The 26,958-nt window shown below is 40.7% G+C and overlaps 1 protein-coding gene across 28 annotated transcripts in view; it reads right to left on the reverse strand.

Annotated features, from left to right (window-relative positions):
• Kcnma1 (potassium calcium-activated channel subfamily M alpha 1) overlaps positions 1 to 26,958 on the reverse strand; it is a 695,343-nt gene that overhangs the window by 18,412 nt on the left and 649,973 nt on the right. For 16 of the 28 annotated variants that reach the window (XM_060382122.1, XM_060382121.1, XM_060382124.1 and 13 more), the window contains 3 exons: positions 24,538 to 24,651; positions 18,646 to 18,776; positions 1,707 to 1,901 (listed from right to left, as the gene is read on the reverse strand). In XM_060382122.1, coding sequence (XP_060238105.1) covers positions 1,707 to 1,901; positions 18,646 to 18,776; positions 24,538 to 24,651 — 440 coding nt within the window. Of the gene's footprint in view, positions 1 to 1,706; positions 1,902 to 18,645; positions 18,777 to 23,679; positions 23,761 to 24,537; positions 24,652 to 26,958 lie in introns of all 28 variants that reach the window. The other 12 variants (XM_060382116.1, XM_060382114.1, XM_060382117.1 and 9 more) reach the window with 1 other exon arrangement.

The following is a 26,958-nucleotide window of genomic DNA, read 5'->3' on the forward strand; positions in this document are numbered from 1 at the left end:
CAAGGTACTTATCAGTTCATAACCACACCCCAAGTTCTGGGACTTGACCCAGAAGATGAAAACAATGTTTTGTTGGAAAATGTAACGAAAACTCTGGGCTTCATACAGACATGTGACTCCAGGTAGACTTTATGACAGAGTGGCATGACAGAGTGGATCCATTAGACACAGAGGGACTATATTTGTCTTTGTTATCACTGGAATTTCGATGATAGGCATCATATTAGACAACAAATGGTCCCACACTTTACAATTATTGAATACAATAATTCGACTCAAATGTATTGGTAAAGAAGTGATTAAAAAAAAAAAAAGAGTCACTGATTGTGGATGTCGCCTTTCAAAACAGCCCCAGACTAATGGAGGTCCTGGAACACATGCAGGCATCGATGTGTTACAAAACAAGGCATTTTTCAAATTGGGACATTCTGGACATCACTATTTTTGTGCAATAGGTATAAATATCCCCAAGACACATGGTTCTGCTTCCTAAACACATCTATGAAGGTGAGTTTGGAATAAAGGTCAAGGTGGCACACTTTGTGGCACACTTTATGGCATACAAAGTGCCAGACATAAACAAGTACTGAAAATCCAAAGGGGAGCTTGGGGAAGTGTGACTGGGTCCAGATTCAGAAATCCTAAGACCAAGGTTTTTAATTAGAGCTATCAAGACTTTGACGGTGCCAGTTGAGACCCCACCATTTTGGCTAATAGTTCTGGATACTCATGGCAGTTTTGATGCTTCAAAACCCACCAGTACCTGGATGGTACTGTGAACAATAACTGCAAAGAAGCTGTGTCCATAGAGACCAACTGACTGACTAGAACTGCAATACTGTGGTGAGATTAGAATCCCACAAGCCTAGAAGCTCATTTCCTTATATCAGGCTAGTTCTAGCCCTCTAGAACAGCCATTCTCTGCCTATCTCCTTGTCAAAACATCTTGTAAGTAATAGAAACCTTTCAAAATCTATTAACTTAACAGACCACTAGCTTCTTCCAGCCCAAAAGCTAAGTATGTATTCAGATAGCATCTGAAGTTTATATGAAAGCTTCCCCCATCTTGCTGTATCTTCCTATCATGTGCCCACCAGTGTATTTTAAAGTTGCCTCAATTATGGCTTTCTTGTTTTATAAACCTATATGAGTTCATGAAACTGTTTCCATGTGGAATTCAGAGTGCTGAAGTCTGTGTTCCTGAGCCAAGGTCCCTCAAAATGGCTCCAGAATAAACTATCTCTTAGTCCTTTTTAAGATGAGAACTATAATTTTTGTGTCAAGAGTATACAAATACTAAACTCTTGACAGCAGGTTTGGGGCCCAGCATCCCATGCTCACGCTGAATCAAAGCTGAGAAGCTCTGAGCTATGAAGACCCTGCTAGAATCCTTTTCAAGCTTAGTTATATGTTCTCAGCACCTGCCCCTTTCGTTTCTGGGAAGAAAAGACCCTCAGCTCCAAAGCCAAGATGCCTTGGTGTAAATGTCCATACCTCAGTTGCCAGAGAGCAACACATCAAAGATTTGGTAGGAGACTTTGTAGGAATATGTGAAGTATGAGGCCTGGCAAATAGGATCCCATAAATTCTATCTCTTTAGTCTATTTAGCATCAGAGAAACACAGATACCTAGCTTGTCACCATCTGACACAGTTCATTCAGATCACGCTTGCTGGGCTCAAGAGTTATCTAAGCTTCAGACTCACCCCCAAGTCTGCAAAAGGCCCATCCAACAGGGCTAACTGGGCCACTCGGCAACGGTCCCTGTTGGCCAGTGTCTGGGGAGTGCTATAGCCTCCTCGAAGTGCATTCTCCTCAGCAATCAGAGCTTCAAGCTCTGGTGTGGCTCCTCCTGTCACCAGGGTCCTTATCAGGGTGAGGATATTGTCATTGAAGTATGTCTGTGGGAGGAAGGTAAACAAGAAGCATTCTTAAGCAAATACCCGAACATCACCACAGCTGACGTCCAAATTACAACTTCTCTTGGTATCTCCCATGTTAAAGTTCTGGCCTGTCTCCTCAAATAATTTTCTGTGGGAAGGGAAAAGGCAGCAGCCTCTTTTCTCCATTCCTTTCTCTCCCACTTGGTTTTGCTATGGAATCCTTACTTAAAATAAAATTTGGAGGATTCTTCTTTAAAGGGTGGCACCAAACAAACAAACAAAAACTGGTATTGATAAGTATGCAAGTACTGCTTTGCCTCTGTAAGCCTAAACATCAACTTTGACATAATAAAATGCAGCCTGTCTGGGCTGCTACCCAAAAGAGGGCAGCCTCTGAGAGCCTGTCACCCATATGTTAGGAGGCCACCCACAAATGGCACAACTCCTTTCTGTTTGGAATCAGATGCCAAGAGAACCTTGAATGCCACACACTCAACAGTTTATCGTAGACTTTGATAATGATTGGACCCAAATGTCCTCACCAATAAATCATATGAGCTGAGTGTCTTGCGTGTATGTTTTGGTTTTTGCAAATAGCCTCAGCTGTCTGTTGAGGCAAATAGAGCTGATTAAAGAACTTTCCTCTATATGAACATTTCCCTCCCACCTGTTTGGAAGGAGGCAACAGGGCTTTAAAAAAAAATCAATACAATGTCTATGAAAAGAACTTAAAACGATGTGCATTGCCTAGCTGAGTTTGAGAAAATACCAGTTAAAGGTGGTATGTTCCATTTTCCTGCATGAGGTGAGGGCAAAGCATCTAAATAAACACAAACCCATCATGGCTGTGGCTTTTGAAGATCTATGTGTCTCTGGGGTAGATTAGTAAAGACAGGTATGTTCTTATTTGCAACTTCTTTGAGAGTGTACCTGGCAGTGCATCATAGGGACCAAAGCAGACATGGATGAGTCCTCATTCCACATTGTCATTAGCTCTGTGTTTTCCTGAGCATCAGAGTTTACAGTCATTAAAACCAGCATGGTTATTAAGATCAAGTTTATATGCAAAGAACTCCACACGTGCTTCTAGGTCAAGAAGATGGTGCTGAGGGGCCTGGATTTCATATTGCTTAATGAAACACTCAACCAAAGAATACAGAGAATTTCATCTGCAAAGAATCCTGGGGAAGTCACACAAAGGCTATCCTGCTGAGAATTTATTCTCAATTCAGCTGTTCCCTGAGGTGGACAAACAGAACTGAGGACACCCAAGGGAGTACATGCAGGGAGGGGGTAGGCAGGGGCTAGGGTCAGGCTGAGAGTTTAATGTTGATTTCTTTCAGAAGCTGTGTGGCCTTGGAACACTACAAAACTTTTTTGGTCTCAGTCATCACCTATAAAATGGAACATCAAAGTAGTTATAGGATTCCTGATTATTAGCACCCTCAGGGACTGAGAAGAAGCTCAGGGCCTGGGAAGCACTGGTAAAGATGTCTGATTGTCGTGATCACTGTGGAGGAAGGGACTGTTGTGGATGATGGACAACAGAAACTCTCATCCCCCAAAATCCCTTGATTGTTCTCTTTCCTGTTTGAGATTTTGTCCTAGAAGCTGGTAGGCCATTATTGTCCTTCCTCTTGGAACAACTTATTTCTCATTCAGTCTCAGTGCCCAAGCTCCCTCTAGACCAGTGGTTCTCAACCTTCCTAATGCTGCGGCCCTTTAATATAGTTCTTCATGTTGTGGTGACTAAGTCATAACTGTAGTTTTGCTACTGTTATGAATCATAATGTAGATATCTGTTATGCAATATATCTTATATCTTATATATCATATATCTTATATATGTTAAAGGGTCATTGGACTCCAAAGGGATCATGACACACAAGTTGAGAACCACTGCTCTAGACTATGGAAGAAAAGAGTGAAGGTCCTTTCCTGCGGACGACATCCTGGAGACTGATTACACTGATTAAAAGTACAGGGCTTTCAGAGACTGAAGCACTAATCAAACAAGCATGTATGGAACTTAGGCCCCCGACACATATGTAATGGATGGGCAGCTTGGTATTCATGTGTGTTCACTAGCAAGGGGAGCAGTGGCTGTTTCTGACATGGACTCAGTTGCCCGTTTTAGATCACTTGTGTGTATTTGGGCAGCCTTGTTTGGCTTCAGTGGAAGAGGATTCACTTAGTCCTGACGCAACTGGATGTGCCAGGTGGGTTGGCAATGGAGGGACTCCCCTTTCTGAGGAGAAATGGACGGGAGAAGAGGGTAGGACTGGGAGCAGAAGACGGAGGGATGTGTTTGGAATAAAAAGTGAATAAATAAATAAATTTTAAAAGTTAATTAAATAAATTAAAAGGGCACACAGATATTTCCCGATGTTTTCCCTGTGGTCATATAAGCCTTTCTTAGAGGCAGGGGAATATCCTACCAAGGCTTGTCTACCATATTGAAAAGGGAGACCTGGACACAGAAGGGACAAGTGCCTTTGTATTCCAGTTACATTCTAGACTAATGGCTGTAGATAATAAGTAGATGGCAAACATTCATGACCCTATTTGCTGAAACACTTAGTACTCCTTGCCAAATTATAAAGAAATGAGGTACATTTTTCTTTCAAAAGGAAATCCTTTTTCAAGATAAAATGCAGAAGAATCTTTTTCACTGCGTAAGTAGTCAGTAGAAAATATAACCAGCCAAAGCATAGAGATTAAGTGATAGAAAGTGATTGGCGCCAACTAGCCAGCTATAACATTCCTTCCAAGGCTCAGGGAACATCCCACAAGAGAGGGCAGAAATAAAAGAATACAGGAGGTGTGGAAATATAAACCAAAAAGAGATTTTCTGGACATGACATAGCCAGTGTACATATTGACTATGGCTATGGTCATCTGCACAAGAAACAACAGAACAAAACTGGACTAACTAATATTTCATCATGGATAGGGGAGGAGCCAGGGAGGCTTTACCTCTCCTCGAGGAACTATTGGTAATACCTCAACAAAAACAAAAAAATACAAAACAAGACACAAAACACCCATCTGGGTCCTAGCTGAGCATCATGCACACTGTTGATTCCAGCACTCTGGAGGCAGAGGCAAGTGAATCTCTTGTGAGTTCAGCTTGCCTACACAAAGAGTTCCAGGACAGCCAGGGCTACATAGAAAGACTCTGTCTCAAAAAGAAAAACAAAACAACAAAACTCAAATTTGATTGATGACACTTGTCATATTGGTAAAGCATACTTTATTCAGGACTCTTCACTTAGATATGGGGACTAATGGAGCAAGATGTTCCATTGAGAGAGAGAGATTAGATTCTGAATTTTTTTTAAAAAAGGAAAGAAGTTGGATGTGCAGCTAAGGGACTTGTAGAAACAAAGATGGTATCATTGGATAGACAATTACTGAAGGAGTCAGTGTTAGGGTTTGAACGTTTCCCACAAAATTCATGTGTTAAAACTCTGCTTCTTAGAGGTAAAGTATTGAAGTTGAATGTTTATACTTTGATTAATACCATTACTGTGGGAGTGGGGTATTTTTAGGGAGTGGGATTCTGATAAAAACATGAGTTTCGGCACTTCTTTCTCTGGTGTAATCTCACCCTATAATAACTTTGGACTTCCTAATCTCTATACCTGTGTAAATAAATACTTTCCTGAGGTCTTTACATATTTTTTACACCTAGAGCTATGATAGATAGCTCGAGGAAGAGCTATCTATCATTATCTTCAGTGATGTACCCACTGAAAAGTTTCCTTGCTCCAGGAAATATCCTCCTACCCAAGCTTAGGCAAGACACTCTACTTAAACTCAGTGGACCGCATACAAAATGAACATGGAAAAGTAAAAGTGAGACATACTTAGATAAAGAGTTTCAGTGGGACAGGGAAAGGAGAAGAGGGAATAAAACTGACTAAAATTCATTTAAATATAAATGAGTGAAACTGTCAAACAAGGAAAAATGTAATAAGGAGCTTCTAGAAAAATTCAACAATTTATACATAATATTTTAAAGTAGATGGGCAGAAAAAGGAATCATTATCATGACATTTCTTGACATGACATTGCAGTGTAGAGTCTAGTCAGTTAGGAAGAAATACAAACATTCATATTGGAAAGGAGCAAAGAATATCTGTACTCAAAGGTGGCATGACCCTGTATAAAGAAAATCCCAAGGAACCTACTGACATGATCATAAGTAATTAGGGTTCAGTAAGACTTCAGAATACAAAACCAACATGCAAATATCAAATATTTTTAGGAATTCTCAATAAACAAGAAAAATTTAAGAAAGCAACACTATGTAACATGATTAAAAATAATAAAATACTTAAGGAGGTATTTGTTCAAGTTCTAGTGCAGGTATATACTGAGAGCTTTACAACATTATAAAAAGAGATAAATGAAATCCAAATAAAAGGGAAAGATATCCCATGTTCATGGATTGGAAGATAAGACTAAAATATAAATAAAACCCTTACACATTATACAGATTCAAAACATTCCTAACAAAATTAGAGATATTTTTTAGGAAAAAAAAAAAAAGGAAAGTGAGTTCAGAATTTTAGGAGACATAAAATGTTACATTGATCATAAAAAAAAAAAAGCAACGAGAACTAAAACTAAAATTGGAGGATTCCCAACCTCTGATTTAACATATACTAACATACTGGCATAATAACCAACATATCAGCCAATGAAACAGATTCGAGCATCTATAAATAAACAAACAGAGCTGCTGTGAACTGACTTTCGATGAGGATATCAAGAAGCTTCATTAAGAAGGAATTGTCAGCCACATGCGATAGCGAATGCCCATAATCCTGACAATTGGTCAGGCGGAGGCCAGTGGATCTCTGTGACTTTGAGGCCAGCCTGGTCTACAAAGCAAGTACAGGACAGAAACTCTATCTTAAAAAACAAACAAAAGAATTGTCTATTAAATAAAGTGTTGCATCCATATGGAAGAAAAATGTTGGACCTAATCCTCACAACATGTATAAAACTTAACATGAATCAAAGACCTAAATGTTTCACCTAAAACTATACATTGCTCAGAAGAAAAAGTAGTGGAAAATCCTTATGATTTTTACATTGATACTATCTTAGATAAGACATCAAAATCATAGGGTACACAAGAAAACTTGATAATTTGTATCTCATAGCATTTAAAAGTTATGCATTGGAAGACATGTAGAAAGTGAAATTTTTCTGTAGAATTATATAAAATATTGCAGAATAATGTATCTTATAAGGGTGAAGTATCAAGTGTTTGAAATCCTCCAATAACACAACAACCAAAAGGCAATAAACTTGAAAATTAGAAAAAGGATGAGGCTTCAAAACAAGGTAGACAAGTGATCAAAAGCCATAAAGAGGCTCAGTATCAGTAGGCATAAGGGAAACGTAAGTCAAAATTGTAGCGAGAGATCATCTTTACCCTCTGGGATGTCTGTGATAAAACAAGTGCAGATAAACAGCAAGAACTGGTGAGGATATGGAGAAATGGGAGCCCTTACAAACTTCCAGGAGGACTTTAAGTGACCCAACCATTGGAAAGCAGTCTCCAGTTTCCTTGGTGGGTAAACGCTACCTGATTATACACAAGAGAAATGAAATAAACATCAGAACAAAACCTCATACAGAGAAATTCACAATGGCATCATTTGCCATGGTCAAAAGTACTGGAAACAAATACAATGTCAATCAGCTAGTGAATGCGTCACAGAGTGTTATAACCGAGGAATCAATATTGTTTGTGCATAAAAGAAATAGAGTGCAGCCAGGTGCCTTAGTGCACACCTGCAATCCCTGCACTCAGGCTCAGAGAGGCAGAGGCAGGTGGATCTCGGAGAGGCTGAGGCCAGACTGGTCTACAGAGCAAGTCTGGGAACAATGAGGCTACACAGAAAAGCCCTGTCTTCACACAAAGAGAAGAGGAGGAGGAGGAGGAGAAAGGAAGGAAGGAAGAAAGGAAGAAAGGAAGGAAGGAAGGAAGGAAGGAAGGGAGGGAGGGAGGGAGGGAGGGGGGAGGGAGGGAGGGAACAAAGGAAGACAAAAGGAAGGAAGGAAGAAAGGAAGGAAGGCAGGAAGGAAGGAAGGAAGAAAGGAAGGAAGGAAGGAAGGAAGGAAGGAAGGAAGGAAGGAAGGAAGGAAGGAAGGAAGGAAGGAAGGGAGAGAGGGAGGGAACAAAGGAAGACAAAAGGAAGGAAGGAAGGAAGGAAGGGAGGGAGGGAGGGAGGGAGGGAGGGAGGGAGGGAGGGAGGCAGGCAAGAAGGAAGGAAGGGAGGGAGGAAAAAGGGAAAGAAAGAAAAAAGGAACAATGGAAGGAAAGAAGAAAGAAAAAGAGAGTAACTAACACATGCTACAACATGGATGAACCATAAAAATAAAGTAAGATTTCCTTTATATGAAACACCCAGAAGAGGCAATTCTGGAAAGACGGGTATAAATAGCAGTGGATTCTCAGGGCTGAGTGGCTAAAGCTGTAAAGGAAATGAGGATAGATTTCTCTTGAAAGTTATAAAAATGTGCTAAAAGGACTCCTTGGGGATGTTTATATATGCTAAAAAAAACTCATAAAATTGTATACTTGGGTGAATTTTATGGTCTATTAATATTCCAATAAAACACTTCTTAAAAGAACTGGTTAAAAGATAATTACATGGTTAAAAGATAATTATGTTTGTAATGGCTAAAGTCTTGTGTGTGGAGTTGTAAGCTGTGTAAGTACACACACATGCACACGTGCACACATGCACCCACATACACACCGTGTGCATGCACATATTTGTTCACACATGTTTGCATATAAGCACGTGCACATGCATATGCATACGTTCACCTGTAAACACATACACATGTACACAATGCACATATATAGCAGCGCACACACATACATGTACACATAGAAATGCACATACATATATGCACCACCAGTACACACACGAACACACACATGCTCATACACACACAGAATCAGTAATGTGGAGCACATGTTTTATTGTTAAAAAAAACCCAGAATCTAATAAATTCTGAAGACAGAGATGGACATGATAAACAGTAGTGTCCACATGTTAGAGGTTCAAAACAATTCAAGACGCTATGACAAGAAAGCACTTCACATTAGAGCAACCCATCCTGAAGCATAACGTGAATCCAAGGGCTTCACCAAGATAGAAGACAAAGCCAAGCCCTGTGCCCAGCGGATATTTGACTTTAAATTATTAAACAGTGATTGAACATCTTAGCCAGAGTCCTCCTTCTTGGTTTCTTTAAATGTACAGATTTTAGTATGTTTATCCTATGTTTTCTATCTAATATCCACTTTTGCATGAGGTGAGTATATACCCTATGTGTCTTTCTGCTTCTAGGATAGCTCACTCAGGATGAGCTTTTCAAGTTCCCACCATTTGCCTGCAAATTTCATGATTTCCTTGTTTTTATTGCTGAGTAATATTCCACTGTGTAGATGTTCCACAATTTCTGTATCCATTCCTCAACTGAGGGGCATGTGGGTTGTTTCCAGCTTCTGGCTATTACAAATAAAGCTGCTACAAACATGGTTGAGCAAACGTCCTTGTTGTGTACTTGAGCATATTTTGGATATATGCCTAGAAGTGGTATAGCTGGATCTTGAGGAAGCACTATTCCTATTTGTCAGAGAAAATGCCAGATTGATTTCCAAAGTGGCTGTACAAGTTTATATTCCCACCAGCAGTGAAGGAGGGTTCTCCTTTCTCCACATCCTCTCCAGCATGTGTTGTCACTTGAGTTTTTGATTGTTTTGATTTATATCCATGATGACTAAGGATGTTGAGAATTTCTTTAAGTGTTTCTCTGCCATTCAATGTTCCTCTATTGAGAATTTTGTTTATCTCTGTACCCCATTTTTTAATTGGATTAGCTGATTTGTTGCTGTTTAACGTCTTTTGTTCTTTATATATTCTGGATATTAGTCCTCTGGATATCAGAAGAAGGAGAAAACAGGGAATAGCACAGGAACCTACCATAGAGGGCCTCTGAAAGGCTTTACGCTGCAGGGTATCAGAGCAGATGCTGAGACTTAGCCAAACTTTGGGCTGAGTGCAGGGAATCTTATGAAAGAAGGGGGAGATAGTAAGACCTGGAGAGGACAGGAGCTCCACAAGGAGAGCAACAGAACCAAAAAATCTGGGCACAGGGTCTCTTCTGAGACTGATACTTCAACCAAGGACCATTCATGGAGATAACTTAGAACCCCTGCACTTCTGTAGCCCATGGCATTTCAGTGTCCAAATGGGTTCCATAGTAATGGGAACTGATTGGCCTACTCTTTGATCACCTCTTCCTGAGGACAGAGCAGCCTTACCAGGCCACAGAGGAAGACAATGCAGCCTCTTCTGATGAGACCTGACAGACTAGGATCAGAAGGAAGGGGAGGAGGACCTCCCCTATCAGTGGACTTGGGGAGGGGCATGGGTGGAGAAGGGTAAGGGAGGGTGGGATTGGAAGGGGAGGACAGAGGGAGCCACAGGGGGGATACAAAGTGAATAAACTGTAATTAATAAAATGAAAAATGAAAAAAATAAAAAATTGTTAAACGGTGAAGGAGGTGACCAGCAACACTCATGTCAGAAAGAAGGTACAAAATTAGGTAAACTGAGACTTCTCTAACAAACATAAAAGACATGTCACCTAAGTTTGAAATGATACTTTTGTTTTGAGAATTCTATAGGATAGAAAACTGCCAGTTTAATCTGTGAAAAATAGGAATGTTTCTGGATCTGTGAGTACTAACGAATTTATTCACTTCCGTTTTAAAGGTTTTATTTTAAATCATGTGGGGGGGGGTGTGCAGGAAGTGGTCTGTGGAGGCCATGACAGGGTGCCTAAGCCCTGGAGCTAGAGTATCAGGCACTTCTGAGCTGTTTCACTAGGGTGCTAGGAACCAAGCATGTTCCCAGAGAATTATGGTATGGTAAGAGTACATATTAGTAAAGAGAAATTTTAAGTAGAATCTAAAAAGCACTGGGACTCAAAATCATGTTAAAAACACAGACTCAAACTGACAGATACATCTGTATTTTGTGAAAAACAAATTCTTGACCTGAAATTTTTTCTATTTTATTTATTTCATAGATTTTTTTTACTGTGAAAATATTTATTTTAAGTTATAAAAGAGGAAAGGAAGTATAAAATAATTACATTAAAACACAGCTAAATTATTCATCTCTTTTGATAGTCACTTCTACACAAGAAGTATTTGAGAATTCTAACTGTGAAATTGTCAAAATAAAATAAAATATATTTATATGACTACCTACATATTAAAACATATACATTTAAAACTATCATAACACAGTTAAATGTCCTGCTAGGGAAAACGACAACACAGAACACCACAGTATATGAGACGGCATTTGCACACTCATAATGGAATTGTGTGGGCATACTTGCTCCTGGGTTATATTCAGGAAAATATGATCATGAGCTTTACAAAGGTTCATATCTGCTAAAAACCCAGAGGGTTTGCCTCAAAAAAATGGACTGTTACTTGTTCCAAGATTCAAGTCAAAATGCTTGATCCTGTGTGCTACAGTTCTAGATGAGGTCTCTCCAGCTTGGTGCTATTGAAAGGTTGTAGAACCCTCAAAAGGTGGAACCTGGAAGAAAGTCTGGTCATTGAGAACACAAAGGATTGTGGAATTTTAGCCGCTCCTTTCTGTCTCAGCTGTCAGAACCATGAGGGAAACAGTTTTGTTCCACTACAGCATGTACTATAATGCACTGCTTCAAAAATGGCCCGTGGCAGTCAGGCCAACCAGTCATGAGCTGACAGCTCCAAAACCATGAGCCTAAACCAATCTTTCTCTTACCTAAATTGACTATTTCAAGTATCTATTACAGTGACTCAAAGCTGAGACAAAGGGGTGTTATTGTAGCAAAATATTTTGAAGTATCCAACAATAGAGTAAAAGATTAATAGAGTAAAAGTAATAGAGTAAAAAAGATCCTAAAAGAGAGTATCATAAAATCCTGTAGAAGCTTTGCAAATTGTGACATTTAAAAATACAACATGATAAATTCACACAACAAAATATTAACTAAAAAGAAAGAATTAACCAAGATTTAAAAGTTCTATCTGTCTGTCTGTCTATCTATCTATCTATCTATCTATCTATCTATCTATCTATCTACCTACCTACCTACCTACCTACCTATTCACCCATCCACCTATCTACCTATAAAAACATATACATATATACACCTAGTTAAAAAAGAATCAAAATAGTAAACACTTTTCCTTGATCTTGGGAATAGAGACCTCTTAACTATTTTTCTATGTTCTTGTGCCTCCTAAAATTTCCAAAAGGAACATAGCTATCTTTCTCTATATGAAACTGCAGTCCATTTACTTTAAATAATGAGTATGATAGAGTTACCTGCTGGAATACACAAATAAAGTCAAGGTGGAAGGATATAATCTGGTTGAATTGTTAGGATTTTAACTCAACACGTATACCTTTCAGTATCGAAATGATTTATACAGAAATACTGGAGTGGCCTGCGTTTGTATGCAGTTCAGAGAGAGAGTCTCAAAATTGTCCATCAGTGGTTCCACTTGAAAGCAAGAGACAGGGTTTCACAGTTGATTGAACATTCAGAATCTTTGATCAAGCACTGTTTCAGGGCTTTGTTCAGAGGAAGGGTCTGTTTCAGTATCTCAGGGCAAAACAAACACTAGGGCTACAAATGTCAACTATCAAAGACTATCCTTGTAGATGGTAAAGCAGCCAGAATTCACAATTATGTTATAGATTAACAAAAATTCTGGCACAGAGGATTTACTGAGTGTGGAGTGAGATTATAAAGGGCAGGCATGGACTTCTGTCTCTCACATTCTTCTGCTCCTCCAGACTTTGCCATGCCCTACCATGTCCACAGCAGATGTACTGGGAGCCTTAGGAGGGACTTGTGTGTGAAACCTATAGACCAAAAGGAATTAGTCCAGAGACATCCTGCCCAATCCTGTGTCATCTTGTTGGTGGGTTGCAAAAGAGGGATGAGTTAGAGTTTTGTTTGGTGCCTGCAATCAGAAAACCTGTGCAGTCTAAAGAATTCATAGGCATCTTCTTACCGTGAAGACAGGGTCAGCACTTTCTCAGGAAGGCTTTCTTTGTAGTAGAGCAAGCCAGCATTCTGATTGTGAGTTTTTAATTTCTTATTATATTTGTTTGTGTGATAGTGTTGGGCTATGGTGTGTTTGCGGAAGGCAGAGAATAACTTTGGGGGTGTTAATTTTCTCTTTCGTGTGAGTCCTAATCAAATTCTCATGTTTAACAGACAGGACATTTGCCTCTAGCCCACCTCACTTGTCCCCTATGATACAGTCTTTAATCCTTTCTTGGCTACTCAATAGCTATGGGAATGGGAAAATTACAGAAGTTTTCCAGAGGCTTGGACCCCTCATCCACATTAATGGAGAAGAAAAAGAAAAATCACAATTTTATAGACTAGTGTTAAACACGAAAATTTGTGTAATTTCCCATATGTAACTAGTTCTCAATGAACTGTAGCTTATAAAAAAAGAACAGTCACCTCTTAATGCAGCCAATTTAGAATACACCCCCCTGTCTGCCCCTGTGTTCTCATTCTAATAAGGAAGGCTGCCTTCAATAGTACGTGAAGTTCCCTTGACCTCTAGTGTTGGGTCCCTGGGTCATGAAGGGCTGGAACAAGGGTCAAGGAATTGCGGAAGAAAATGCTAAATCCGCAGCGCCGCCTAGCCTACTGTGCGCTGGCCTCTGTGGGCACCACTCCACCTCACCAGCGCATCTTCCTGCTATTTTTTTTTTAAGTATAATTACTGGAGCTTATGTTTCACAGTTAATGCTGTCAAGCCTTTTAAACTAATTGGTCTTTTATAGAAAATTTAACTGAAAATTAACACATCTTTTAATAACATTGCCTTAACTTTAATGGCACTCTGCCTTTCGTCTATAATTGCACTAAAATTGTCATTTTCCATGTCATATCTGCCATATTTTATATTTGCTAGTTTTCTTGGTGTGGATTTTTATTTTTAGTATTTTTTTTTCCTCTCATGAGCAATGAGCACTATTTCAATTATTTTCTCCTGGATCTGCCTTGCCTGGTGTAGCAGCAGGGGGTATGTTCTTGGGTCCAGTACAACAACCTGCTGTTTGCTGCTCAGACACAATACTGCTGTTAGACCATCTGCCTTGGCTGCGCCTGTGGACTGTGTCTGCCTGTGAGAGAAGGAATGGAGGCTCTTGGATGGAGGAGAAGAGATGAGTCATGAACAATAAATTGCTGGCGTCTCTAGAATGGCACTAGAATGGTTTATCCTAGACTGACAGCTGAGCCTTCAACATAAGGCTCATCCAGGGTTTGGCCCCTCAGGAAGTTACAGTACAGACAGAAGGCCAGGTGGACTACACCCATGGTACCCAGTCCTGCTAACACAAATCTAGTTATTTCTGACATCAAGAGGCCAGGTCCTATAAGACATGAAAATACAGAACATCTCTCCTGTAGACTTCTGACTCATCTATCCATAAAGTTTCTGAGTCTTATCTTTCTAAAGCAATGGTTCTCAGCTTGTCCAATGCTATGACCCTTTAATACAGTTCCTCACTGTGTGATTCGAAACCATAAAATTATTTTCATTGCAACTCCTTAACTGTAATCTTATCATTGCTGTGAATTGTAGCGTAAATATCTGTGTTTCCCGATAGTTTTAGGCAACTCCTCTGATAGGGTCGTTTGATCCCCAAAGCAGTCTTGACCCAAAGGTTGAGAACGACCTTTTAAAGTATGTGTGTATGAATGTGTACAGGAGACAGAATAAGTAAGCAGACACAGCCATATATATGTGCATGTAAATAACAAATCTTTGGCTTTGTTTTCATACATGTCTGCTCAATGAAAGACCTTCACATCCCTGTGTCCTTATCCAGTTACCACAAAGGCACACAGAGTTGTTCACAGCACACTTAATTAACAGTTGGTCTCAACTGAATTCCAGATGATAGGGGTGCAGGGAGAGAAGCAATCTGGGATCATCCTGAAAACTTCATTTCTCAATTGAGTTGTTCTCCTTAAAGAAGAATTATCCATAAGGATAATTATTCCTCCCATCATGGGGTTTCTGTTGTCAGCCTGTTGAATAGAGCCAAAAGGATACTTCTGACATAGCCCTATCAATTACAGGAAGGTCCACAATGAACCAAAAGCATTATTCTTTTAGCAAAGTAGGAAGCCAGTAGGAGTTGAGTGATGAGAAGTGATTATCAGGGAATGTTGATTCCTTGAATGAATGGCAACGTAGGGAGTAGTGCTGGGAAAAGGAGTTCACTAACATCCAGGGAGATCTGTGTGGGTGCTGTGATGGTGCCTGTGTATAGATGTTGGTGTTTGCAGGAGCCTCGTTTTAGCCCTTCCTAGCATCAGTCTTGTTAATTGAGATCTAAATTTTTTTTCATAAATGAGGTTAGGGTGGACTACAAAGAAATCCCAGGTATTATTTTGGCTAAAATTTTGATCGGTGACTTGAAAAGTTACTGTAAGTGGGCCTGTTAATATGCCTTGCTCCAATGTTTAAACCTGACTTGTTCACACTATGGTCTGAGAGATCAGACCACATTGCTTAAGTGTGTCACACAGCTCCTGGCCCTCAATAACTAATGTCACTGATGATAAGTATGAGGAATAAGTGCGAGGTTTCAGGAACCCTTTTCTCTAGGCTAGAATGTAAAAGAAATGCTGCTTCCAGGCTATCATATCTATATGGCCCAAGCCACTTTGTCCCAAGCACTTCAATTTGGTATTAAAAGAGGTTGGGGATGACCTTTGAAAATAATTTTTAGAAGTCAGTTCATCTCTTATCTGTGTTTCTGAGAACTGAGTCTCTAGTGATGCTATCAGTGGTTAGTCTGCAACTCACACCCAGGTGTGCCCTGCCTCCACTGCCCTATGGCCATCTCAATGCTGTTAGTGATGCTATCAGTGGTTAGTCTGCAACTCACACCCAGGTGTGCCCTGCCTCCACTGCCCTATGGCCATCTCAGTGCTGTTAGTGATGCTATCAGTGGTTAGTCTGCAACTCACACCCAGGTGTACCCTGCCTCCACTGCCCTATGGCCATCTCAATGCTGTTAGTCACATTCCCCTTTGACTATGTAGAAGTTTCAGTTGCATCACTTCTAATTAGCAGCTTCATGAGTGTTTGGCTTGCCCATCTGCACAGCTTCACTATTAGAAAATCCTCAGTAATTTATGAAAACATACCCTTAATAAATGATATATCTGGTCCAACTTGGAGCACATTGACCTTCTGTGCATAAACATAAATGTTATGAATTTGAGTTTTAGGGCTGGGGACATGGCTCAGTGGTTAAGAGCACTGCCTGCTCTTCCAGAGGACCTGAGTTCGATTCTCAGCACTCACAATTGTCTGTAACTCCAGTACCAAGGAATTTAACACTCTCATACAGATGAATACACGCAAAATACCAATGCATGAAAAATAAAATTAAATTGAAAAATTACAAAAATAAAATTGAGATTAAAAAAACTCTTCCAGTATTTTATAGTTCTGAAAAACAAAACAAAATTAACATATATATGTTAATTATATATACATATCTATACATATATAAATATACATATCTATACATATATAAATATACATCTATATACCATTAACAGCATACTTGCCTTTCAGTAAGATCAGTGTTCTAAAATCTCTGGAACTAGGATCAGAAAAGTGACATTTCTAAAGAGACACGATCTGGCTCCTCACAGAGAACCTGGTTTATACTGACCATGTCATGCAGTGTCTACTGTCCTCCCCAGCCTGCTCAGGAGTTTCTGTGAACTGACAACCTCACCAGCAGCTCTAGGGTCAATCACAGCATCTCGGGAAACCGGGGGGGCCTCCGTAGGGCCCACTGGTTCTTCCCATTGGCTTAAAAAGCCACAGTCAACCTTCATCCAGATGAAGGTTATAATTATTTTAAACCATAATTCTGACATTTCATTAAGATATGCATACATTTGTACCACATTTGGTAATATAGAATAACCTAAATTTGTCTCTGAAAGCCCCATGTCTTCCTCTTTCCTCACACAGTAATCCTTTTGGGATTAGTTTTAATGAATAGATGATAATAATGCATAATTAGCATATAGGTTGCTTAACACGATAAAGAGAACAAACTTCTTTAGCAATGTGAGAATATATGTATGGAAAAACACCCTCAGAGCTATGTTTACAGTTTAGTGTGCTCGATAAAACTCTGTTCCATGGGTTCTACAAAGGTCAGTTTTTATCCAGCCCACACCCCCATTTTCACAGTTTGCCAATTTGACTATTGCAAAATGAAGAGCATCTTCTATCTGGTAAAGAAAGACACTATTGAGAACAATTTCCAGTACCTGTCGTGGCTCATTCTAAATGTCTGCTGTCATCTGTTGCAGTGAATGATACTTCCACTATGCTGAAATCCACTCTTAATTATTAATTATTGGGGGATTACAAAAAAAAAACAACAGGAAAACAAATGGCTTGACCATTTGATACCTACCGAGTTAATAACTTGATAATATCAACATTAATATTATCAAAATATATTGATCATCATCAAATAATATTAATATTGATATCTAAGTCAACAACCCCTTTTCTTTATTTTTCATTCTTTATTTTTATCATTTATTACAATTTATTTACTTTGTAACCCAGCTTTAGCATCCTCCCTCATCTTCTCCCAGTCTCACCTTCCCTCCATCTTTCCCCCCTATGTCCACTCATAGGAGAGGTCCTCCTCCCCTACTATCTGACCCTAGCCTATCAAGTCTCATGAGGACTATCTGGATCCTCTTCTTCTGTGCCCTAGTGAGGCCACCTCGCTGGGGGGAGGTGATCAAGGAGCAGGCAACTGAGTTAATGCCAGTAACTACACCTGTTCCCCTTACTAGGGAACCCACTTGGGGACTGGGCTGCCCATGGGCTACATCTGAGCAGGAGAAACAACCCCTTTTCTTTACCATCATTCTGTGCCTGCCTTTCAGCAGAGAAGAGATCTGTGCCTGGCTCCTACCCAAGGACCACTTATTAGTGACAGGCAGGGACTTTGGTGTCACCCTTGGTATACTGTCCTTTTTACTATTCACATTCAGGCTATTCTAAATGTTCCCAGTTTTGCCAGTGAATACTTAAACCCACCTACCTACCTGTATCACTGTCAGCACTGTCCTCCCTCCAGCTAGAAGCCATGCTTATATAGATACCACCCCCAATCTTGCCTGTCCAAGACATCTCCACCTAGCCGACAAAGCAACTACTTTCAGACATGAACCTGACCATATCACTCTTCAAGCATGAAGTGGACTCAAACCATGAACATGACTTCAATATCTTCCCTGTCCCTTCTTCATTGTGGCTTGGTTTGTTTTGTCTTTCTTAAAAGAGCCTCACATCTTGGTATAAAATATTTATTTCCTTAAGGAGTGTTTCTCTTATCCAAGCCATAGCTCTCCCTGTCTTCCCTGAATGTTGAGGAATTTATAATCAACATTTATTTAAGTGATTGATAAGTATTGGTATCTTTTTTAGAGAGTAAAGTTCATGAACTTCTGCTCTTTCCCATGCGCAGCTCAAGATCTTGCCAGTGTCTCCTACCTTGGATATGGTCCATGGGTGTGTATCCCATCCCTTGAGTGGAGAAAAAGAAGCTAGACAACTCACCGCACTCATGAGTGAGTCCAGGACGCTGACGGCAAACGCTGTCCCACATGCAAAGGGCTGTGTGAGGTACAGCTCTGTGTCAGGGTCATCGTCATCATCTTGGTCCAAAAACTGAACATTAGTATCATTCACTAGAAAAGGCATAAAATAAGAATTAGCACTGAAGACTATACATGGGTTAGTGAAGCCAGAGAGATACTAAGTGGCCGGGTGAGAGACACCAAAGTACTGCAAAAGAAACAAGCATGGCAGAAGCTGTTGATGGCTCCTGGGTTTGGCCAGCACTGGACTCAATGGTCTGCTCCTACAATATTGCTTTAACTTCTAAGACCTGGAAAGCAATGAGGTCAAGCAGACTTGCTCCATGCCAACTGCTAAGGACTGGCAAAAACAGGTTTGCTCCACGGCAACTGCTGACAACTACCAAAATGATGGTGTTGACCAGTCCTTTGTTATCATGACCAAGAAACACCCTAGGGCATTTTTTGGTAGCCAAGTCCTTTGAGAGATGGACATAATTTGATGATGAGTAGGCATGCTGAGATGGTAAGGTTAGCCGCAAAGAAAAGAAAGCAACTTATTCAGAAGGAAAAGCAATGGACCAGAAACACAGCAAGGGCAAACGGCAAGAAATTTAGCCTCAGACAGAACTCACATCTAATGGCAAGGATGGGCCTGGGTAGTACCTGGTGTGCCCAGCCTCTGAATAAGGCCCAGTGAATCCTACTGAACAATCAGGAATGGATCCTAAATGCCTCCTGCTGTTTTCTGACTTTCTACGCAAACCTGCCAGCACTCTCTTTCCCTTTCTAAACAGCTCTGTCTTCTCTATGTTCTAGAAGACATGGTCAGGGCGAGACACCTTCCTTCACTGTCATTTGAGAAGCCCCCAAGGACTCTTCTCCCATACACCCACAGACTAATGAGTTGTGTTCCTCAGATGTCTTTAACTTATAAAAAAACTAAATTATAAATTAACTTGTATTCCTGTCTTGGCTTGAGAAAGTGATGGGGGAAGTGTGGAGAGTTGGGGAGAGGTATACTTGTGATATCAGAATAATTAATGTAGTTGTAGGAAGAGAACAAATGAGGTTTCCTTTCTCCAACTTTTTTCTGAATCTATCTGCAGCTAATTGGCTTTCAGAGAGTTATTGTTTTAAATTTTTAAAGGAACTTTCTTGACAACTTTCCTTAAAACAACAACAAAAACTCCTTTTGTTTACTGTATGAGTCAGAATAAATTATAATAGGATAAAAGGCTAGGTGTGGGATTATTTTTAAATTGACACCACCTTCTGCCCTCCCCCCAGGACAATGACTCTGATCGAAGCAAATCTCTGCTGTGATTTTTCCAAATTTGATCATGTTTGGGTTCTAGTTGTCTCAGTAGCAAGTGACTTACAGGATAGCGGGTGAAAGCGTCCAGGCTGATTTCGTCACCAACTTCTTTGGCAAAGCATTTCATGATTCTGCCTACAGCTAAGTTGCTCTCACTGGACAATGGGAAAAGTATGCATTCTCTCAAAGACTCCTAAAAGACCAGATTTGGTGAGTTTGATCCAGGACCTAGGGCATGCCATGCGCTGAATAAATGGAAGGTGCTATCACAATTACCTATCAATTAATTACATTATGAAAATGTCCAGCCTGTCTCTGCTCCTCTCAGAAAGACTAGAGGCTTACTTAAGAACCCACCAAATGGTTCTGTTAAACTGAATTATGGTAAGTCCTAAGCTGCCTCCATGCTTATTTCATGTTCAACTTTTAGTTGAACATGTCGTGAACTGTAGCCTTACTCCATGTGTAAATTACCTTATGTAATAGGTAGCTTGGAATCAGCCAATCACAAGTGGCTTAGTGTTCAAACTGGATTCAAGTAAGACAGGTTTCAAGACTGTCCAAGCCTCATTTTTCTCTCTCATCTTTTGCTTCCTTTTCTCTGGATATATATCCTGTTCTTATAGTGGGCCAAATATGAGGAACCATTTTGTTATTGGCCCATGCCCTACTCTAGAATTATAAGTAAAACAGATAAGATTTCTAAACCAGGCAGGGTCGAGATGGCTCCAAGATTAAGACCACTTGGCTGTCCTTGAAAGGACTCTGCTAACTTTCTAGCTCCAGGGAACCCAACATACTGCAAACACTCATCCACATACAAGAGAAATATTTTTTTTAAGATATCAAAAACCAGGTTTGTTATAATTTTGCCTTACCTTTTTCCTGTCTCTGTTTCTCTTTGCCTCTGTCTATCTCCATGTTTCTCTTACTTTGTCTGTCTGTCTCCCTTCTCATCAGTGTCATATATCCTAGGTTAGCTTCAAACTCACTCTGTAGTGGAAGATTAGGGTAAACTTTGGATACTTTCCTTCTACCTCTATAGTGCAGGGATTATGGGTGTGGACTATCACATCCAGTTTATGAAGTGCTAGGGATTGAACCCAGAGCTTTGTTAAAGTTAAGCAAGCATTCTACATCAACTAACTAAATCCCAACTCCTTAAGTTTGTCTTCTGATATTCTAAAAGTATGTTGTAAGGATCACAGTATTTCTACTCTGGGAATCAGAAAATGTAAGCCTAGAGCTCAGATGCATTAGAATAAGGTTTTATTTCTTCACAACAGCAGCTGATGATGTTTGTACCATCATTCCAACTGGAACAGTATCTCTTCCTTCTGTATAATGATACGGGGAAGAGATGGCATGACATTCGTGTGGCCCCAAGTAGAAGAAGCAACTCTGGATATTCAGCAATCTAACAGTATAGGCTACTGAAAGAAGATGTCAAGGTAAGAGCCAAGTTTCAGCGAAGAGCTTGCCTGCTGTTCTGGGATTCCCAATTGTGGAAAGGTAACAGCTGGAATCCATGCCCATTTCCCAGAATAGCAACTACATGGGTAATAAGAAGTAGCAAAGACATTTCCCCAAAAATGGAGGTAATCAAATATAGTTGGAAAATAGTGTGTTAAATAGCTTCAAACACAGTTCTTTCTCATGGAAACTTCAGGAGTCTTTGTCATTGGGAGTACTGGGATGGATGAGAATTGGAATGTTACAGTCTTAGCATAGATTTGGCTTTGGTTGCCTCTATGTCTTTGTATGTGTTCATGCACATGTGTATTTATGTCTGTGTTCATGTGGAAAGTAGAGGTTAACATTAGTCCTCTTCCTCTGTCACTTTCTACATTACTTTCTGAGGCAGGGTCTCTCAACTAAATCTGGAGCTTACTAATTCAGCTAGACTACCTGGCCAGCAAGCCTCAGGGATCCTTCCATCACTGTCCCAAGGGCTGGAATTACAAGATACACACTGCCATGCTCAGCTTGGATATGCATGCTGGGGGTCAGCACTTAGGTCCTCATGGTAGCACAGCAAACACTTTACCCCATGCCAGTCTCTTCAATCCTGTCTCTGAATCACTTAACAGGCATGTTTGTAGCAATGTAACAGAGCACACATCTTAGGGCAGGTGACAAAGACTGAATATTTGCAGGGGTAAAATTAGAGAAGGAGTGATATGAGGATAGTGGTGTGACTATGAGAGAAACTAGCCTTAAGATTAGAAGGAAAAGTGGCCCAAGCTCTAAACACAAAGGAAAAAAATCTGGCAAGAAAGAGCACCGGGGGACCTGATAACCAAACTGCTGCCTTGTATCCTGAGCCCCAAAGCTTTTTGCTTTCCTTTTCCACTAATCAAATATCAGGATGCTCTAGTCAATTAATAGCACGTGGATTCCAAATGAAAAAAAGAAATTTTTGGCTTGACTGTTTTAGGAAAACTGCTGTAGGTATCTGTACCAGGGACATTTGGGTGAATTTTCCATACAGTATTCTGGGGTACATGAGCTTACTTGGTCTTTTGTGGTCCTATGGTCCTAAGAAGAGCAATGGAGAAAACCAGGCTTTTAGCCAACAGCACTAAACATGAAAAAGACACCTCTCCTGTTGTTGGAAACAGAAAATAGTGTGATATTCCTTAACCTGAGTGAATGTGCCCTGACAAATAGCTCTGTCCGACAACAACGCAGGGCTACATGGTGGACAATTTATTCCTTCTTTTCTAGACACCTCACAAGCAAGATTACTGGGTTAAAAGCCTCCTCTCTTATTTTGAAATATATTTGGGGGCCAAGAAACTAGAGTGTTCATTTCATTTGTGAGTCCTATGAAGACAGGTGCTCCCCACTCCTCCTCCTACATCTCTGCCAAGAAGTCCTTTGTTGTGTCTATTTAGAAGATCAATCTCCAGTTCTGAGAGCCACTGCTGATGGGTGCCCTTCGTGGGTTATTAACCAAGTCATGGGGAACCATGGAAGAGCCTGACAACTGCAGTCATGACCAGGGGCCTTTATCTTCAAGATAAATCTGCTGTGAGCCTCCCAGGGAGGGCTTTGGGCCAGCAGGGCGGGGCTCAGAATGTAGGGCCTGTTCTGTACCCTTCTTGTAATCTGGCTTTAGTAAGAAAAGATCTCCTGGGAACCAGCTGCTTTTTATGGCTTCAGAAGAACTTCTGAGAAAGGGCCTAGTAGGGGGAAAAAGGCAAATAAAGTCAGAATAAAGAAAAATAAACAGCTGGAGGGAAGGCACTCTCTAGGATTTCTTATCTTAAAATTTTTATATTTCTCCTTTGACTTCCTCTGAGAGCTGTGAAGACATGTCAGTCAAACTGACAGCATGTTGGAAGAGGAATATAGGGAGGAGGCAGGGGAGAGGGAGCACTTGTGGGATTTTAAAGAGAGAGAGAAAGGCTTGGGCCACAGAAGATGAATTAGAGCAGAGGTGCTTTGGCAGCTACCGTCAGGTGAGGTGGGTGTGATCAAAGGTTTACTGATGCTGTGTGGGGAAAAAAATCATTAAGAAAGGCCAGAACGAGACAGTCGATTCCAACCAGAGCCACAAATAAAACACATTCAAAGCAGTGCCATGGGGTAGCCTTTCTGTTACAGCCAGTGAAATGAAGCCAATGAGAGTTGGAAACACCGAGATCACAACAAAAGAAAATACTGATGTCAAGAAAGGCAAGCACTTCTTACCCAACTCCGTTATCATTAGAATGTGCGTCCCACTGTTTTTTTCCTGATTGACTGATACCAAAGGCAACTTGCCCGGTTTAGCTAATTGGATATGGCATTTAAGGATCGGGGAAAGGGAGTGGAGGAAAGTACAGAGAAAAAGAAAAGAGTGAGGGAACAACAGAGGAAGCATTCTCAAGCTAAGACAATAGGGAGTCTGTATTGTCTCAGGGTCAAGAGCCATTCAGGAGTTTTATAACTTCACACAAGCTGCGAGAGAATGGCATGGGGAGGGCAGAAGTTGGATTCTATTGGCCACAGATTATAGCGCTCAAACCTCCATTCATACTTCTGCCATTCATTGAAAATTATCTTTGGCGAGAATCTCAACTAAGACAGGGTCAAGATGGAGTTGATACATAGCAGAGCAAACACACATTTGACCCAGTTCTCAAAGGGGATCCATTCTCAGATGGAATCTGCTTTGACCTGAGGTTCTGAGCAGAGTTTCAACTGTAGGAGCCTCTGAAACAGAACACTCAGAAGAGGCACCTTCAGGAAGAAGCCGCTAAAAGAACTTTTGCCTCTTCCCACCCTCCTTCCCAAATAGATGCCCCGAATTCAAAGCCATTCTCATGCTCCTTTGAAAACAGTAGCCAGCAGGAAGGAAACTGTCTATTTGTCTCTTAAGAAAGATAGAGCAGTTTCTCCTTCAAATAACCTGCCATATCTATACTTACGCTTCATCTTTGCTCTTTTACCCCAAGTCCCATAGCAACCTATGATGCCTAAAAGGCTAAAGGACAGGACAACTTCCTTATATTCTCCATGGTCTGACAGACAAAACACCCACCCTCCGAGCTGACAATGCCCCCCTACCGAGTTCTGTGATGATGGGGATGTTGACTCCTGTTGTGATGGAAGGCTGGCGTAACATCCCATGAACTGGGCTGTTGTCAGGCGATGATCTGTCCATTCCAGGAGGTGTGAATCCTAGTGGGGAGAAATTCAGAGAAGTGGAATTTCTGGAAATGATAAAAGTACGGCAATCTACAGATTCAATGCAATGCCCATCAAATTACCAACACAATTCTTTACAGACCTGGAAAGAAAAATTCTCAACTTCATATGGAATAACAAGAAACCCAGAATTGCTAAAACAATCCTCTACAATAAAAGATCTTCTGGAGGTATCTCCATCCCTGATCTTAAGTTGTACTATAGAGCAACAGTTTTAAAAACTGCATGGTACTGGCATAGAAACAGAATGGTGGATCAATGGAACCGAACAGAGGACCCAGAAATAAACCCACACACTTATGGACACCTGATCTTTGACAAAGACGCCAAAACCATTCAATGGAAAAAAGATAGCATCTTCAACAAATGGTGCTGGTCCAACTGGATGTCTACATGTAGAAAAATGAAAATAGATCCATACTTATCACACTGCATAAAACTGAAGTCCAAGTGGATCAAAGACCTCAACATAAAACCAGACACATTAAATTGGCTTGAAAAAAAGTGGGAAATACCCTAGAACTCATTGTTACAGGAGAAAACTTCCTGAACAGAATACCAACAGCACAGGCTCTAAGAGCAACAATCAATAAATGGGACCTCATGAAACTGAAAAGCTTCTGCAAAGCAAAGGAGACCATCACCAAAACAAAGCAACTGCCTACAGATTGGGAAAGAATCTTCACCAACCCTTTATCTGACAGAGGACTCATATCCAGTATATATAAAGAACTAAAGAAGCTGAAAAGCAGCAAACCAAGTAATCCACTTAAAAAATGGGGAACAGAGCTAAACAGAGAATTCTCGACAGAGGAATACCGAATGGCAGAAAAGCACTTAAAGAAATGCTCAGCCTCACTAGCCATTAGGGAAATGCAAATCAAAACAACCCTGAGATTTCACCTTATGCCCATGAGAATGGCCAAGATCAAAAACTCAAGTGACAACACATGCTGGAGAGGTTGTGGAGAAAGGGGAACCCTTCTGCACTGCTGGTGGGAATGTAAACTTGTACAACCACTCTGGAAATCAATCTGGCGCTTTCTCAGACAACTAGGAATAGTGCTTCCTCAAGATCCAGCCATACCACTCCTGGGCATATATCCAAAAGAGGCTCAAGTACACAAAAAGGACATTTGCTCAACCATGTTTGTAGCAGCTTTATTTGTAATAGCCAGAAGCTGGAAACAACCCAGATGCCCCTCAACTGAAGAATGGATGCAGAAATTGTGGTACATCTACATAATGGAATATTACTCAGCAATGAAAAATAAAGAAATCATGAAATTTGCAGGTAAATGGTGGGATCTGGAAAGGATCATCCTGAGTGAGTGTCCCAGAAGCATAAAGACACACATGGTATATACTCGCTCATATAGACATACAACATAGGACAAACCCACTAAAACCGGTGCATCTAAAGAAACTAAGCAAGAGAGAGGACCCTAACTAAAATGTCCAATCCCCATCTGGAAAGGCAAAGAGGATGGACATCAGAAGAAGAAGAAAACAGGAAACAACCTAGGAACCTACCACAAAGAGCCTCTGAAAGCCTCTGCTCTACAGACTATCAAAGCAGATGCTGAGCCTGATGGGCAACTGTTGGGCAGAGGGAAGGGAATTTTAGGTAAGAACTGGGAAATAGTAAGAGCTGGAGAGGACAGGGTCTCCACAAGGAGAGCAACAGAACAAGAAAATTTGAACACAGGGAACTTCCCAGAGACTCATACTCCAACCAAGGACTATTCATAGAGATAACCCAGAACCCCTGCACAGATGTAGCCCAGGGCAGTTCAGAGTCCAATTGGGTTACATAGTAATGGGAAGAGGGACTGCCTCTGACATAATCTGATTGGCCTGCTCTTTGATCACCTCCCCCTGGGGGGGAGCAGCCTTACCAGGCCATAGTAGAGGACAATGCAGCCACTTTTGATGTGAACTGATAGACTAAGATCAGAAAGGAGAGGAGAACCTCCCCTATCAGTGGACTTGGGGAATGGCATGCATGCAGAGGGAGGAGGGAGGGTGGGATCGGGAGGGGAGGAGGGAGGGGCTTATGGGGGGATGCAGAATGAATAAAGTGTAATTGATGAAAAAGTAAAAAAAGTACGGCATACATACAAAACCCTCATATGTTATTGATAGGTCATCAAGTATCAGGATGAACTCTGAGGAGTAATTTTTAGGACATTATAGGAAACCACTTAAAGCCATTCTAACTTACTCTGACACCTTCTTAAAAATCCAGATCAGTATTCCATTGTGTATATGTACCACACC

The sequence above is a fragment of the Meriones unguiculatus genome, chromosome 4 (assembly GCF_030254825.1).
Source record: "Meriones unguiculatus strain TT.TT164.6M chromosome 4, Bangor_MerUng_6.1, whole genome shotgun sequence".
Lineage (NCBI taxonomy): Eukaryota > Metazoa > Chordata > Mammalia > Rodentia > Muridae > Meriones > Meriones unguiculatus.